Source organism: Rutidosis leptorrhynchoides, chromosome 5 (genome assembly GCF_046630445.1).
Source record: "Rutidosis leptorrhynchoides isolate AG116_Rl617_1_P2 chromosome 5, CSIRO_AGI_Rlap_v1, whole genome shotgun sequence".
Taxonomy (NCBI): domain Eukaryota; kingdom Viridiplantae; phylum Streptophyta; class Magnoliopsida; order Asterales; family Asteraceae; genus Rutidosis; species Rutidosis leptorrhynchoides.
In genome coordinates this window covers 4968712-4985893 of record NC_092337.1, presented here as the reverse complement: position 1 = coordinate 4985893, position 17182 = coordinate 4968712, and the positions used below count along the sequence as shown (strand labels likewise).

At 34.9% G+C, this 17182-nt stretch overlaps 2 protein-coding genes and 1 non-coding gene across 3 annotated transcripts; 2 read left to right on the top strand and 1 right to left on the bottom strand.

The window, feature by feature from the left end:
- The first annotated feature begins 1879 nt into the window (after positions 1-1879).
- Positions 1880-1986, top strand: LOC139851002 (small nucleolar RNA R71). Its single transcript, XR_011760369.1, has one exon. It is a non-coding gene; the product is annotated as a small nucleolar RNA R71 (small nucleolar RNA).
- Positions 1987-6092: 4106 nt separating this feature from the next.
- On the top strand, positions 6093-11985 carry LOC139850352 (mechanosensitive ion channel protein 2, chloroplastic-like). Its single transcript, XM_071839933.1, has 14 exons — positions 6093-6249; positions 6667-6794; positions 6964-7023; positions 7100-7254; positions 7625-7748; positions 7823-7920; positions 8013-8126; positions 8418-8478; positions 8951-9100; positions 9185-9295; positions 9676-9843; positions 9954-10067; positions 10573-10629; positions 10978-11985. The coding sequence occupies exons 2-14, from the start codon at positions 6717-6719 to the stop codon at positions 11668-11670; spliced, it is 1983 nt and encodes a 660-aa protein (XP_071696034.1). The 5' UTR covers positions 6093-6249; positions 6667-6716; the 3' UTR covers positions 11671-11985.
- Positions 11986-12123: 138 nt separating this feature from the next.
- On the bottom strand, positions 12124-16912 carry LOC139850353 (O-fucosyltransferase 31-like). The gene is made up of 10 exons (XM_071839934.1): positions 16612-16912; positions 16220-16282; positions 16044-16128; positions 15895-15965; positions 15706-15794; positions 15423-15626; positions 14435-14678; positions 13602-13829; positions 12936-13133; positions 12124-12504 (listed from the first exon to the last, which is right to left on the bottom strand). The coding sequence occupies exons 1-10, from the start codon at positions 16732-16734 to the stop codon at positions 12292-12294; spliced, it is 1518 nt and encodes a 505-aa protein (XP_071696035.1). The 5' UTR covers positions 16735-16912; the 3' UTR covers positions 12124-12291.
- Positions 16913-17182: the final 270 nt, after the last annotated feature.

Sequence of the window (17182 nt, the reverse complement as noted above, 5' to 3'; positions counted from 1 at the left end):
CATCATTACTACCTCAAGTTCCTTGGATAAACCTACTGGAAATGAGAAAAATAGATCTAGCTTCAAAGGATCCTTGGATGGCTTGAAAGTTCTTGAAGCAGAATCATGACACGAAAACAATTTCAAGTAAGATTTCCACTCGAAATAAGATTGTTATAGTTATAGAAATTGAATTAAAGTTTGAATATGATTATTACCTTGTATTATAATGATAACCTACTGTAAGAAACAAAGATTTCTTGAGGTTGGATGATCACCTTACAAGATTGGAAGTGAGCTAGCAAACTTGAAAGTATTCTTGATTTTATGTAACTAGAACTTGTAGAATTTATGAAGAACACTTAGAACTTGAAGATAAAACTTGAGAGAGATCAATTAGATGAAGAAAATTGAAGAATGAAAGTGTTTGTAGGTGTTTTTGGTCGTTGGTGTATGGATTAGATATAAAGGATATGTAATTTTGTTTTCATGTAAATAAGTCATGAATGATTACTCATATTTTTGTAATTTTATGAGATATTTCATGCTAGTTGCCAAATTATGGTTCCCACATGTGTTAGGTGACTCACATGGGCTGCCAAAAGATAATCATTGGAGTGTATATACCAATAGTACATACATCTAAAAGCTGTGTATTGTACGAGTACGAATACGGGTGCATACGAGTAGAATTGTTGATGAAACTGAACGAGGATGTAATTGTAAGCATTTTTGTTAAGTAGAAGTATTTTGATAAGTGTATTGAAGTCTTTCAAAAGTGTATAAATACATATTAAAACACTACATGTATATACATTTTAACTGAGTCGTTAAGTCATCGTTAGTCGTTACATGTAAGTGTTGTTTTGAAACCTTTAGGTTAACGATCCTGTTAAATGTTGTTAACCCAATGTTTATAATATCAAATGAGATTTTAAATTATTATATTATCATGATATTATCATGTATGAATATCTCTTAATATGATATATATACATTAAATGTCTTTACAACGATAATCGTTACATATATGTCTCGTTTAAAAATCATTAAGTTAGTAGTCTTGTTTTTACATATGTAGTTCATTGTTAATATACTTAATGATATGTTTACTTATCATAGTATCATGTTAACTATATATATATCCATATATATGTCATCATATAATTTTTACAAGTTTTAAAGTTCGTGAATCACCGGTCAACTTGGGTGGTCAATTGTCTATATGAAACATATTTCAATTAATCAAGTCTTAACAAGTTTGATTGCTTAACATGTTGGAAACATTTAATCATGTAAATATCAATCTCAATTAATATATATATATATATAAACATGGAAAAGTTCGGGTCACTACATTTTTAGACTATATGCTTTCTATTATCATGTTCAGTCATACTTGGAGAGCGTGGATCAGAATGTGCTTGGTCAATGCTCGAACTTCTATTCTAATTAACGGCAGTCCTACGGGTGAGTTCAAATTACATCGTGGTCTGAGACAGGGTGATCCTTTGAGTACGTTCTTTTTCTTAATTGTTATGGAAGGTCTTCATCTTTTCTTGAAGAATAAGGTAAGGAATGGGGATATCCGCGGTGTTCATTTAAACACATCAAATGTGGCGATATCTCATCTGTTTTAAGCAGACGACACAGTTATCCTTTCAGATTGGGATAGAAAAAGTATGATTAATATTATCAAGGTGTTTGACAAGGTTTACAAATCCTCGGGAATTAAGCTAAACGTTTCCACTCGTAATTATGAATAGAGATATCTTCCAACAAGGTTTCGGCCGCATTCGGTGATTTATACATAAACACTCCCCCCGCGGATGCATCAAGAACTTATCTTGTCAATAAATTATTACCCCGGTAGAACGTGTTGATATACTCTTTTTTTGTCAATCCATGTGGTGGACAAGCTCTTAACATCTTCTTAAAACGGATCCATGCATCATATAAAGACTCATCACTTCATTGTGCAAATGCATTTATCTCCATCCTAAGTCTCTCCGCCTTCGATGGTGGAAAGAAATGATTGATAAAAGTGTCACTTAAGCGTTTAAAGGTTCTAATCGAGTCGGAAGGCAAATTTCGTAACCAAGCTTTGGCATCACCTTGAAGAGAAAAGGGGAATGCCCTTAACTTATAAGCATCTTTGCTAACATCTTTATGCTTATAGACATCACAAATGTCATTGAGTTGTTGAAGGTGTTCGAAAGGATTCTCCTCCATTAACCCATGAAATTGCACATCCTTGATCACTGTGAAAAAATTACCCTCGACTTTCCGATTATCAGCCCCGATGGGCGGTTTAGTAATGGCGGGAGGCACCCGCGTAGGTGCAACTAACCTAGCGTTCCAAATTCGTGTGTCATTTGAATCAACTTACTTTTAATTAACAAGTGGTTGGTTGTTTGGTAGACCATGACCAATTAGATTACCATCGGGATGTGGATTCTCTCCTTCCATATCTTCAAAACAAAATGGCAAAACCTCGAAAATTTTCCTTAATACCCTTTCTTCCCTACATTTGTAAACCCCGTCAACGTGTCTCTCCGGATCGGAAAATGGATGTTCAAACTCTTGATCCTTTTGAGATCTTCTTTTCATACACCACAGTACCTAACCTTTGATCACAACACAAACACAAACGGTTTTCCAAACACAAATAATATAACAAAGACAAGAAAAGTAACTTTTGCAAGGATAAATCCTTACAAAAGGATCGAACAATTAAAAGCTTAAACTTAAAGATACAAATAGCTAACTGCTCCCCCGGAGCGGCGCCAAAAAATCTGATATGTTTTCACATACATACTTCATTTCTTTGTATTTATACTTAAACATGGACTCAACTATGTGACAAACATGCAAGAAACAATGACTCGGTAGTTGTAATTAGCAAGTTTTCCGTTTAATGTTCGTCCCAAGAGAGCGGTGATTGCTAGTTGAATCGATGAAAACTCATAATCATCCTAAGGGTTGTTTGATTGGAGGGTTTTGATTTTGAGATATTAAGAAAACTATTGCAGATTAAACTAAGAACTAGAAATGATTGAGTAATTATCAATATTAAAAGCATGCACATTTGCTTAATCTACTTGAAGCATTCAGATTGTTCTTTTGTTCACTTAAGATCTAATTGTGTTCAAACTTTGTAATAGTATCCCTACTAGATGTTCTTATGATCAATCAACACTTACAAACTCCCATAAGCTTGCATTAATTGGATCTAGTTGAATCATTCAATTATCATTAGTACTTAGCCTAGGTTGAAGTCCCCCAAAACCCTTTGGTGATCAAAATCCTTTAAGAAAACCAAACTTCACTATTTTGACTAAACCAATTGAAAACCAATCCAAACCAACACCCCAATTCCTTTGAAAGCCTCAATTTGATTGTCTATATCACCTAAGTGTTGAAGTACAAGTTGCTTCACTAATCAAATCCCTAAGAAAAGCTACAAAACTCATATAATTAAAGTAAAGTCTAAAACAAATATAGCAAAGGATCTTTTGGCTAATTCTAATAACAAATCACAATCATCAACTCGTAGAGTCATCCAAACACAATCATAAACATTGATATGAACTATCCTTAGCTATCAATCTCTTTAACAAGTGTACATCATAAAATCTAGCCAATCATGGCTAGAACAAGATCAATACAAGTAATAAGAGTGAATCTAAACATCATTAAGCAATAAATAAGAGTAGATTGTACCAAACTTACGGAAATTACAATAAAGATATATGAAGAAGATGAAGAACAAGCCCTAGATCTTGATTCAATCTTCAAATCCTTGATGTAGAATGGAAGAAATGATGAAAAATTGATGAACACCTTGATAATATAACTATCAAACCCTAATCTCCTCAGCCACCAGCTAATTTTACTGCTTTATTCTACTAAAAATTATGAGAAAACCCTTATCTCATTATATTTTTACATCTTTCAAAACTGCCCAGAATTTGCAGTGGAACGTCGTTCCATGTTCTGGAACGTCGTTCTTGGGGGCGTTATGTGGAACACCGTTCCCTTAAATAGGAACGTTGTTCCAGAATCGTTCTCTAAATGGCAAATTTTTCTGTTTTCATTTCCTTCATAAATTCCCAGGTAGAACATCGTTATTAGCTTTGGAACGTCGTTCTTGCATGTTTAAATGTCGTTCTGGATTATGAGAACGTCGTTCTTGGGCCAGTTCCAGCACTTTGCAGTTTTCTTGATACATTTTGTGCACTTTGGTCAATTTTACACCAAATTCACACTTAGAACTGCTATAGCACTCAGAACACGACTAATCCCAAGATCTTAACTTGTTGAGCACATTTGACATGAAAACCGAGTAAAACGAGGTAGATATTGTGTGAAAAACATAGCGTAGATGAGCAATATCAATGCCTACGATCTATGCCTTTGTGATGGACGAAAAATGTGAACCCTCGATCCGACTAGTGAAGTCTTCCCACGATGATAATACAGGCAAACCGCAATCAAGACAAACACGAGTCTTGGCCCAAATATCCAACGCAAATGAGCACCCAAAAACAAATGTGAGCGAGACTCTACCCTACTGGTACAAACATGACAAACAATAGTGCTGATATCTAAACCTTTCGCGGAGAGGTTCCAATGCAAAAGAAAGAGCATATATTCTGAACCACCACAGAAAAATATTAAATTTGTGTGGAAGGAACTTAAACCAAGTTGTACCAATATGCGATTGAGGTAGATACATGCGATCCATTTCCTCTCTTGCTGATTTAACCAAGTATAACCCATTGAAGACTAATTAAAACATCCATTCATCCTCGCGATCAGTTATATCACAATCATGTAATCCACACAAAGCGTATATAGTAATTCATGATTTCGACTCCAAATATTCTCACTCGATCAAACCCATTGCCGATCACCATTGACCCGTTTATCCGCAATGGAGTCGATTTTGTTAATATCCAAATGGTATACTCGATTAAAGCGTATGGATAGACACGAGTTGTCGGACCATAAGTCGTGCCAAAACTTTACCATAATACCATTTCGAACCCTTGTTCGAATGACATTAGGGGAAAGAAGGTTATCAGAAAGCCTTTTAGCGCATGTATTCACGATCGATGCCCAAGAACTGTTCCTAATACATTTTTCAAACAAACTTCCATGAATTGCCTTAATAATCGTAACCCAAAAATCATCTCGATTATGCAAGTAACACCACTGCCATTTATAGATTAACGTAAGAAAAATATGGCTCTGATCGACTCAAGTCGTAAATGCCTATATTGAGGTATTAATATGTATATTGATATTGATATTGATGTGTATATAGATATATTCATTGTTGTTAAATTGTCATTCATATTTGATCCACAAATTATATGGATCCCTTAAAGGCTTTGACACATCTATGGTTGGTAAGTCGATCTAAATTTGTGAAAGGCGTCTTTAAAGATTGGAAATTGAACCCCGGTGGTGTAATTGTTTAATAAGCCTCGGTTTGGTTTGGTTGTTTAGTTGGAGTTCTTTTTCTTGTTTAGTTTGGTGTTTGGCTTTTGTTTGGCGCTGCGTGTGTGCATATCCCTTAGTCGTTGTCTCGGCTTCTGCTCTTCTTGTTTGTTGCTCACTTCTTGCGGGTATCTTTGAATATATTTTTGCTTTCCAAAAAAAAAAAAAAAGAAAAAAAAAAACTTATATGGATCATAAACATCCATATTCATTTATGTGAAGTTAGATCATTCATATTTATATAAACTATTGAGAAGAATATCTAATAGATCAGACCTCCATTGTCATTCCTAATTACACCTCATGTTTTACATATACTTTTCTAACTACAACAATTCTATTTTAAGGTAGCTTAAAAAATCATTCTACTCTAATCATGTAAACTAGAATGAAAATTGAAAATGAAAATCATTGTTCGATCATCAAGTAATGGGGTCGGGTCAATCCAAATCCAAATTCAAATAACCGACCATGTCATTTCACACGTTTTAATTAAAACTTATTTTTCCTACCACTTGTGTGGCCAAATTTCCGCGACTCGGTTAATGATGATGAATGAGGATCAAATACAAAATAAGCACATACATTCTATGCACGTTACTTGATTCCATCCTCTTTGTTTCCGCCACGTCACTCAAGAACACATTTTATCCAAAACTCTTTCTTACCTATCACAAACAATCCATATCTTTAATCTTTTCCCCTGAAAAAACTTCCAATTTCGCCCCCAATCTCTCGTAGATTAGATCTCTTCATTCGTATTCGGTAAAAAAATTCACTCATTTTGATGCATTTGCTGATTATCAATCAATACTTTATATTTGTTTATCATTCAGAATAGTTCGTTAAAGTATTTGTCGTTTTAATAATTGATTAGAAGCTAGTATTTGATAGTATGCTGTTATCTGTGATATTTCTGTAAGCTATTTAGGATGCAATATGTGTGTGTGTGTGGATCCTTAACGATTTATGTTCACATATATATGGAATCATTCAATATATTACTCAGTATTTAGGTTTTGGCTTTATTTACCTACTAGTTTAGAGAGTTATAGGACGTATCAATTACATTTGATCATTTATGTTCTTGCGCGATCCTTTGTTTAATTGATAACAGTTAAGTTATAGGCACGTACAAGATATGTACAAAACGTATAAGTACTATTTGGTGTCTTACTGCAGGATCCAAGTACAGATTATTCATTCTTTTTTTTTGTCTTCAACCTCTTCAAATGGCTGCAAGTGGTTCTTTGCTATTTTCAAGAGAATTGGGGATCAACAGAAGGTCCGTATATAGCAGCCAACTGAAGGTGCATGGTTATATCCATAGATCATTGATTATCTTTTTCCAATAGTTGGTCAAGTAAAGGCTCAAATTAATAACAAAAACTACTACTTAATAGTTAATATATAACATAGCTTTCAAGTAACTCATCTTTCATCCCCCTTTTAATATGTTCCCATTTAATTTTTCTCCAGGGGAAGAGATATAAGGGAAACACTCAAATTTTACCCGCCCCTCTTTCATCACAGACCTCGGTATGTTCTTTATATACATCCTGAAGACTTGTTTCACATGAGGTCAGGATCATGTTTATGTCTGTTGCATCTGCAGCTACAAGAGTCCTGGAGTGTACATTTATCGACCGTACGAGACTCAATGAAACCAATGCCTACTAGGTGTAAGATTTTAATCTGTCGATCTATTTTCTCACCAAATGGAGGAAACCAGATTCCTTTTTTAAAAACAGCTGCTACAGTATTGACAAGGTGGGTTTTCCCTCTTTATGTGTTTGCATCTCTAATTTTGGCTGCGTTCATTTTTCTCACAAACTTCTAAAGTTATATATAGGAAAATTACCATCTAAACATGGGTTCCAGAAATAGAAGCTATTAGTTTTCTTCTCAAAATTATTGTGTAAAACGATACCAAGTCTTCAATCAAGCGATGTGATAGACCGTAGACATTTGCTCAATAAGTACATATTTTCCCTGCCCCATAAGCTAACATGGGTTGAAATGGAATGGTTGAGTTAAAACTGTTGAAGGCTATCAATGATATATCTCTCTTGCATTTCCGGCCCCTAAATTTGGTTAATACAAGTGGTTAACTTTATTGTTCTTATATGCATTTCTGCAGATCATATGAAGCTTTTCATGGTCGATCTCTTATAGTGCAATTGATTCCCGCTGTTGGAATAATTGCTTTTGCTGCATGGGGACTTGGACCCATATTGCGTGTGTGCAGGGTCATTTTTCTGCAGGTATACTTATTGATCAAGTTGGTTGAGTTTAAGTGGCTAATAACCTGATAACGTACCATGATTACTTGATACAGAAAAATGACAATAGTTGGAACAAGAGTAAAGAACACCAGGTGATGACATCTTATATTCAACCTCTGTTGCTCTGGGGTGGTGCTGTACTTATATGCAGGTGAAAGTAACATCAATGTAGAAGTTGCCTATAGTTGTTACCAGATTCATGTTCCCATTATTATTTTGTTTAATAGTAACTGATATTTGCAGAGTACTGGAACCAGTCATTCTACCTTCTGCATCGAGCCAAGCTGTCAAGCAACGGCTTCTGAACTTTGTTCGTTCATTATCTACAGTTTTGGCGTTTGCATACTGTTTATCGAGGTAATTATCGATCTTGATTTCTATATTCGGCTCATCTATTGGCTTAGTTTCTTTTTCACTTGAATTCTATATTCGGCTTGGCTTATCGATTGTCGGGTTGGTGTATGCAACTTGTAAGTTGAAGAGCCTTTCACTAACATGTCTTGTTGGGCCATTACCTAACTTAATTGGCCTACTTTATGGGATCCATTAGCATTGAATTATTCATTTAGTTGTTTGAGTATATATTTTTTCTCTTGTCTTCTTTGTCTTCATTTGATGTTTAGATGATGCTGTATTTTGTTTGGGCAGCTTGATACAGCAAGCACAAAAATTCTTTGTGGAGAAAAAGGATCCTAGCGACGCAAGATCTGTACGTGTCTATGTTTCCATTCCTCCAAATTTCTTAAACATATAGTAAAACTCATCTATTATGTCCCATCAATATCTTCCTTTGTTGGCATCTCTACGTATAGTCATACTCAATTTTCACTGAAGGTGGAAATTTTGACTCATTTACATAGATGGACAGATTCAAGTTAGGTTTCAGTTATAATGGGTAGAAGTTGTCCACAATATATATTTGATGATGAAACCTCTTAAAGCGATAATTTTTTTATCAGTAATATCAAAAGAATACAGTTTATGTAATTATATATAAACACATAAAAAAAAATTTAATAATGAGTGTGTTTCGGGTCAACCTTAAACGGCCCCTGCTACAAATGACCCATTTTGACCTGTTAATCAACTCACTACCGTTGTCATTCTTTGCTGTATTTATTATGATTCCATTATTATTCTCAACTATTTACTATTTATTTATTTATTTAAATTTATTTCAGATGGGTTATGAATTTGCTGGAAAGGCTGTATATTCTGCAGTGTGGGTTGCATCTATTTCATTATTCATGGAGTTGCTGGGTTTTTCTACTCAGAAATGGGTGACAGCTGGAGGTCTTGGTACGGTTTTGCTTACGCTTGCTGGTCGTGAGGTACAACTTTGTTTATTTAGCTTTTTATATTAAGACTCTTCTATCGAGCACAATCGTAATTATATGTTTGTTATTTCCATCTAGATATTCACAAATTTCCTTTCAAGTGTAATGATCCATGCAACAAGGCCATTCGTACTAAGTGAATGGATTCAAACTAAAATCGATGGGTATGAAGTGTCTGGTACAGTTGAGGTACGTATGTCCTGTATACTTCTATGATCGATCCAAAGAATTTAGCTGCAGTTGATGCATGTATGGACTTGTGATGCCTTGGGTTGATTTGTGATATATATCAGTTATTTCAATCGGGTAAACTTAAGGAAAATGGCTAAATGGGCTGAGGGATTTTGAAGTGAAACATAATACTTATAACTTCTTAAATTGCTTACTAAAAACATAAGACATTTGTGGGACTGCCCAAATCTGGCCTGAGTGCCTGACCCATTCATGGCATATATGAATAAATTTTGGCTTGAACTCATATCATCCTGTTTACCGACCTACCTGTTTCGCCTTCTCTGTCAGTTATTGCTTTCTGTTGTAACCCAACTCCATACATTTTGTTGCTTCAGCATGTGGGTTGGTGGTCCCCAACTATCATTAGAGGTGATGATCGCGAGGCGATTCACATTCCAAACCATAAATTCACAGTGAATGTTGTGAGAAATCTGACCCAAAAAACACATTGGAGAATTAAGACGCATCTCGCTATCAGCCATTTGGATGTTAACAAAATCAACGTGAGTAGCGTTTTGATTTTTCTCCCTGTGGAATAATACAATATATTGATTGGTTTAAGTTAGTTTTTTTTTTTTTTTTTTTTTTTTTTTTTTTTTTTTTTTGTGAACAGAACATTGTGGCTGATATGCGCAAGGTTTTGGCCAAAAATCCTCAAGTGGAGCAACAGAAGCTGCATAGGCGAGTGTTCCTGGACAATGTTGACCGTGAAAATCAGGCTCTTTTAGTAAGCATTTTGTCAGTTGAATTGAATTATACTCCATACTCGTTTATTGTTTACACTAGCTAAAGTGAAGTGGACACATTAAATTTTCTCTCTGCGGGTCCTTTCTTAATCCTCCTCATATGAAGTGAACATACCCACAATTACTCATTTTTCATGACACCATACATGAAAAATGTATCATATAAATGTGCTGGATGGAAAATATCTTACTCTTTAGTATGTTTTACAACGAATTTTAGTTAAAATAGGTTAGAATGTCACCAAGCTTTCAAAAATGGTTTACGGACTTATCGTAAGTCTTTAGAAAGATTTTATAGGAAGTACATGTGTTTACGATAATCGGATTTTAAGTGGGTACCTAGGGTATATTGGTAATATATGTTAGGTACTTTGATTAGTTGTCCAAAATTTTCATTAAAATAGATCAAAGCAAACATTGTACTATTCACCAGGAAAAAGATGTAACATTCATTAAATAAATGCTACTGCTGTTTATGTTTGACAGATTATGGTTTCGTGCTTTGTGAAAACATCACATTTTGAAGTATATCTTGGTGTAAAGGTAAGAGTTATTCGATTTCTTAAAACCTCAGACTTGTACGTACTAGGGCCAGGGGAGACAATGGACGAAACGGGTAAAGGGGTCAATACGGGAATGTTTTGTACTGGTTTGGTTGGGCTGACCTGCTGTTTTAAATATGATTACCAATTACCAAAGCCATATTACCATACCTTAACATTTTAAACTTTTAGGAGGCTTTATGCTTTCAAATACATTTTTTTATGACATTGGCTCTGTTTCCTTTTGAATTAAGTTGTTTTAGCTTTAACCTATGTGACCATTTAAAAATAAAACTCAACCCATATTTAATTCACTTTTTGACTTTATACTGCTATAATCTAAAAACAGGAAGCTATATTATTGGATCTCCTCAGAGTAATCAGTCATCACCGAGCTCGTCTTGCGACACCCATTCGTACAGTGCAGAGAATCTACCGTGATGCTGATATCGATAACATTCCATATTCTGATATATTCACTCATAACCGAGCAGCTGCTAACCGCCCATTCCTGCTGATCGAGCCTTCTTATAAGGTTAACGGTGAAGAGAAAACTAAATCATCTCGTCAAGCTAATAACCCAGAAGAAAAAGATGATAAACCCTTACCACAAGTGATGACGTCAGACCCGACCTCTGATCTTAACCCAAAGCCAACCACTGAGAACAAAACTTCCAATGTAGTACCCACCTCCCCGGCTCGGTCCCTAGAGGGAGAAACGTCACCATCATCACCATCACCATCACCATCACCATCGCCATCGCCATCGCCATCGTCTAATGCTAATGCTAATGCAATGTCAGCATTGGAAGATAATATAGTACTAGGTGTGGCTTTAGAGGGTTCAAAACGAGTGCTTCCCATCGAGGATGAAATGGGCCCCACATCTTCAACGAATGCCTCAGAGTCGAAGGAAATGGCTAGCTGTCTGAATGGGAGTGGTGGAGCAACGAGTATTCGAAAGGACCAAAAAGATGATCAGGCGGCTCCTTTGAGCCAGGGGACTACACCGAGTGAACAAAGAGAACAAGAAAAGAGGTAAAAGTTTTGCCAGTGATCGTGAATAGTGTAATTAGAGATGCGGCTAGCTGGTTTTTAGTAGGCTTGCATTGTTACAATGATCTCACAAAATCCCTCGATTTGTATATCATACATAGTGGAGCTGGGAGTTTGACGCAGTTGCTAAATGATCATTTTATTCTCTCGTGGTCTATGTATGTATGATGGCTAATAGATCATCCATACACCCTATAAATGGATCAATTTGGTTTATGGTTAATATCTCTAGCAGAGTTAACCGTGTAAATGTTAAAGGTTTGCTTGTCTAGTGACTAGAATCCGATTGCATAGTATAACACATTATACTCTAACTCTCTAAGTAATAGTTCGCTGGAATTTTAAACTTAAAAATGACTTGGTAGATAACAAAATTGAGCTAATCATATAACACATTATATTCAAATATGGTATTATTCACCGGTAAGTATGATCTTGGAAAAGTAATCAGTACATCACCAGTGACTCGGTAACAAAGGGAAGGTAAATACTTACATAATTTCACTATTATACAAATTCATAAAATTTACCAAGTACCGAGTAAATAAAAATATAACAAACCGCCTTAGATGAACTCTGCAATAATGATTAATAATAGAATGAAAAATTATCGTTGCTGACACATACAGTCAGGGATGGGATAGGTATATATGGATTGAGTTTCCTTTCTTAATCTGATTTGGCCCTGTCTGTTCTTATGCCCGTCCTCTATAGACTGCCGAAACTCATGCCATTGAATGGTTTCATTAAGAAAAAGCTGGCTTGAGAGTACCATGTTAGGTCTAATAGTCTTCATGTTCTTGTATGCTCGATACCCTAGCTGGAAAAAAGTAGCAATGAAGTGTTTCTTTAATATACATACATAAATATAACATTAAGGATAACACAAAAACTGAATTTTCTGAAGCAGTTTCACCCCGTTTATTTATAGTAGCGATTGATACGGTTACATTTTTATCTTTAACGGTACACATTACTAGCTTAAAAAGATAAAGGTAAGAGGAAACAAGTAAAAATGGTTGAACAAGTGTAATGCACTAATGCCTCCTAAATTAAATTATTCAAAGAATCACACTATCATTGTAACAATTTACTTTTGCAACTATTTATAAACAAAGTTGGCGTCCATGAGGGCTATGTTTCGCTTCAACATTATCTCATTATTAATACAACATGTGTTCAAAGTTCAAACCAAGTATTTATTTCCTTTTAAATTAAAAAGGTTAGATAAAAGAGATAAGGCGTACGTACCATGGCATTGTGCATATTGCCAGAGGAAGCAGAAATGAAGATGTTGGTGTGCATACTGACATAATAATCAACAGCAGCTAATAATGACGCCTTTCCTTCAACCTCGGCCCGTTCTTTTTCAGAAGCAAGGCTTTTTTTGTCCTCAATAAGCGGAAACAGTTTGCGCAGACTAGAGATCCGTGCTTCTCCACCATAAACCTTTCCAGATAAAGCACACAGATTATTATGCAAAAGTTAGGTGACTGGTCAAAACAGGGGTACAACTTTATCCCAAACACTTGTTGCCCTAAACTTCAAAAGTTAAATTTTAATAAATACGTCGTGTTTCATATATCATTAAAACCTATATTACTACAATAATAATACTTGATCTTTTAACAAAGCAATTTAAGACCCAAGGATTGCATGCATTAAACCTATATTCAGGCTACTTTTGATCCGTTAAACCCATTTAACTCAACTTCCGTTAAGCTCACTATTCTAGCCCTGCAACCAGTTATAGATAAATTATAACTCAAACCAGCCCATCCGTAAAACCACAAGTTAGTATTTAGTTTAGGTATGGAACCAAACAGTTAACTGGTTAATTGGTTCGCGTCTCATTTTCTAGTCACACTTCAGTCCGGTCTGGTTTGTTTCCAATGAAAGCTCTGAATATTACAGTACCTTGTGTGATGCAAGATACAGGCGTGTATCATTGTTGAAGCCCAAAGCTCTCAATAGAAGCCCAATCTCTTCAGGAGTGAGTGGGCATCGTCCCTGATGTCTCAACTCCTCATCAGTGTACTGCGTTTTCATGACTCGCCCCTGCCAAATAATTTGCCGATACTTTGCAAGAGCCAGCTTCTCCGCTTTTCCACCACCAAAATCACAAGCCGAATGGGCAGCCATATCCTGCTCAACAACATGATGTGAAAATCAGCATTTAAAAGGAGGGTTATAAAAAAATGTCATTGACTGCATAAACCATGTTTGAGAAATAGATGCAGGAAAACGAAGTAGCGTAACGGGTCAAAGCAAATAATTTTGTATGGATCAGATCGACCGAACATTGCTTGCCTAAAGATTACCAATTTAATTTATTAGTGTCAAATATGATTACAAAATTGCATATTCTACTACTCCGTAATATATAGTTATAAAATTATAATGATTTACTGTTGAATACAAAACTTTATAAGAGGTTTTAAGCTAATGGAAGTGTGTGAATGCAGGTTATATTTATAGCTACGATATCAAATACGTAAAATCAAAATATTTAGGTAAGAAGGTAAGGGATCAAACATGCCAAACAATATGAAAAATACGGTGAAGTAAATGAAAACTCTTCTTTGGTGTCTTTTAAGCTATTTTGTAGCTGTTGAAAAAATCATACCCCGAATTAACGCATTCATAACTAGATGCATTTAGATATCCCCCTCTAATTGAGACAACGGTGGCCTGAGTTTACTTCTCAAAAGATCATGGCGGATAACCAATAAGTATGGTAGGAAACATACCTTGTCAAAGCGGAGATGTAAAACGATATACTTCCCACTTCCTGTTTGATCCTTTACTGTTTTGTCTTTGTTTATAATAGGAGAACTTCGAAGGCGTTGAACAAGGGTATCACCCAGTCTCCTGATGTGGGGAACGAAAACTAATGCTTGGAAGTTAACCTTACAACGAAGAAGCTGAATCTCCTTGGGCAGGTTATCAAAAGCTAGACGGTGTGAGAATGGAGCAATAGCAGCAATCCCATAACTGAAACAATAGAGCCCACAATCAAAATGTACACTTAAACTACGTAGTAGCTAAAAACAGTGAACCACTTCTTGCAATGGTATATAAAACCAAGTAACATCAATGCAGACTATGACCAAATGTGTAATATGCATTAAATTTTGCAATGATTCAACTAGGTTGGGTAGATATTGGCTAGGTTGGGTAGCCGGTCATACCACTTTCAAATCAAGGTGGGTCTTACTGAACCTCTAAACAGAAAATGAAAAACATTCTCAGTTATAAAATCAATAGTCCAAAAAGATGTTGTGCTCTATGCAAACTATTAAAAGACGTTGTGCTCTATGCAAACTGTATACAATAGTTCTCTGAATTCCATAAGTGCCCATGGACCTATGTATGGTGCTACCTAGATATCAAGGTTTGCCCTCATAATGCATTACCATACCGTAATCCATAAATTTGGAGAGTTATGTTACTTATATCTAATGAAATAACTTAACCCATTTAACAGTAGATATTATAACAACAAGAAGCATGACATGAGCATATTCTGTGAACCACTATTAGCATGCTACAGAAAGTGTAACATTATCTTTCCGAAACCGAAAGCCTTTAATTCTAAACATAGATAAATATCCATTATCGGCATTGTTACAAGTTGGATGTTCATGTTGCAGTTGTACGGTAAACTAATAAAAAAATGAGCTGGAATGGTTTTTTTGAGAAAGTGAAATAGAAGTCAAAGAACAGATTATCACAAACCTATTTAGGATTGGCAGCACATTTTCCAGATACCAGCTAGCAGAAGCATGGACAGGCGCCGTTTTGATTCTAGTAGGTCGTATGCCTGTACCATAGTACTCCCTTGTACTCCAAGAGTACATGCTGGGAACCTCTTTAACTATGGACACTTCATTGTGCAACACCTCAATAAAGTGATCAACATCAAATATATCGGTAAAAGAACTGCATAATACATGTAACTATTTACCAGCTGTTTGTGCAATATTAACTAAAAAGCAGGAAGAAAAAAGCCAAAATATACCTTGAATCTTGCCAGACAGGATTTACTTCAAGGTGAGGGATTACTAGGGTGGCATTTAAGATTTTAGCAACAGCAACTGCATCACAAATCTTTTGGAGAAATTTTTTTAATAAAAAAAAAATAAAATAGTTTAAACACAACCAATTTCGATGAATGTTATCCATTTTGAAGATAAAAAGAAGAACATACCCCCATTCTCTGCTGGTTCAACCCTCCATCCAAAAACACCTGAATATATCCCCGCGAATTCTCTGGATTGACTTGTAAAAGAAATAATATGATTTCAATTGCGGCATGATTACAAATGAAAACTTAATCTAATTAATTAGGGAGCTCACATGGAACGGTAGCAGAGTCAAGACAAGGTTTCCATCCTTGGTAAGGCAATGGAGACCATATATCCGAATGTTGTTGTTTCTCAGACTGCGCATATAGAAATAGTACTAGATCATCATAATTAGGACAGATGCACAAACATTTCATTCTTAAAATGAAAAAGTTAGCACCTACTCACAATTTGTTCAAGCATAGCACCGTCTAATAGACGAATGTGCTTACCACTTGGAGCATTCCATTCCTACAAAAGAAAGCTCCTCAGTAAACAGATACATATTGATTTATTTATTGATTATTATGCAAGCAATAGACAATTAAGCTTGACTTTAGACGACAACTACAATGATTAATCGGTAGATAAGCTTTCTAACAGGCAATTAGAGCATATTCAGGATTCATATAATCAACACACTAATAATAATATAATAATAATATAACCTATTTCGATTATTTATGAAACTACAAATGGCACAGTTAATAATGAAAACTTCAACCTAATCAAGGATAGATTAAAAGGGATATGGCAGAAAGAAATGTGTGTAGAAGAATATAGAGAAGAAATAATAATACCGAAAAAACTGAAAGATAAGAACGAGTTAAAGGTTGAAAGAGATGAGGGAAGAAATTAGGGAGAATAATTAAGAAAAGTGCAGGCAAAGCAGATCGTGTTTGTATGTAGTGTATCTTCTTCATCTTTGCATCCGGATGCGCATTTGGTATCAATCAGTAGCAGATAAACAACTAATAGGGTTAGTTAGGGCTTTATTAGTGATGAATTTAGAATAGTAAAGTAAATGTTACTCAATCAAATCAATTGGGTGGATCAATATCTTCCGAAATAACCGAACCGAATTAAAATGTTGGTTCTGAATCATTCTACACCTCTATAAGTTTTATTTCAAGTTTTATTTCAATTTTAATACTCTCCATATAAAAAATATAAGCATAAGCATTTATTTAAACAACAGAAAGTAATGAATAAAACTATAAAAATAAATAAAAACTACTAACATTTAATTAAACTGTTATGTTTATTGTCATGTGACAATAAAATTAATATAAATGGAATATTAAATAATTTTTTTTTTGAAAAGTAAAAGTTGTATTATTAAAAGAACCCGAAGAAGAAATATTAAATTTT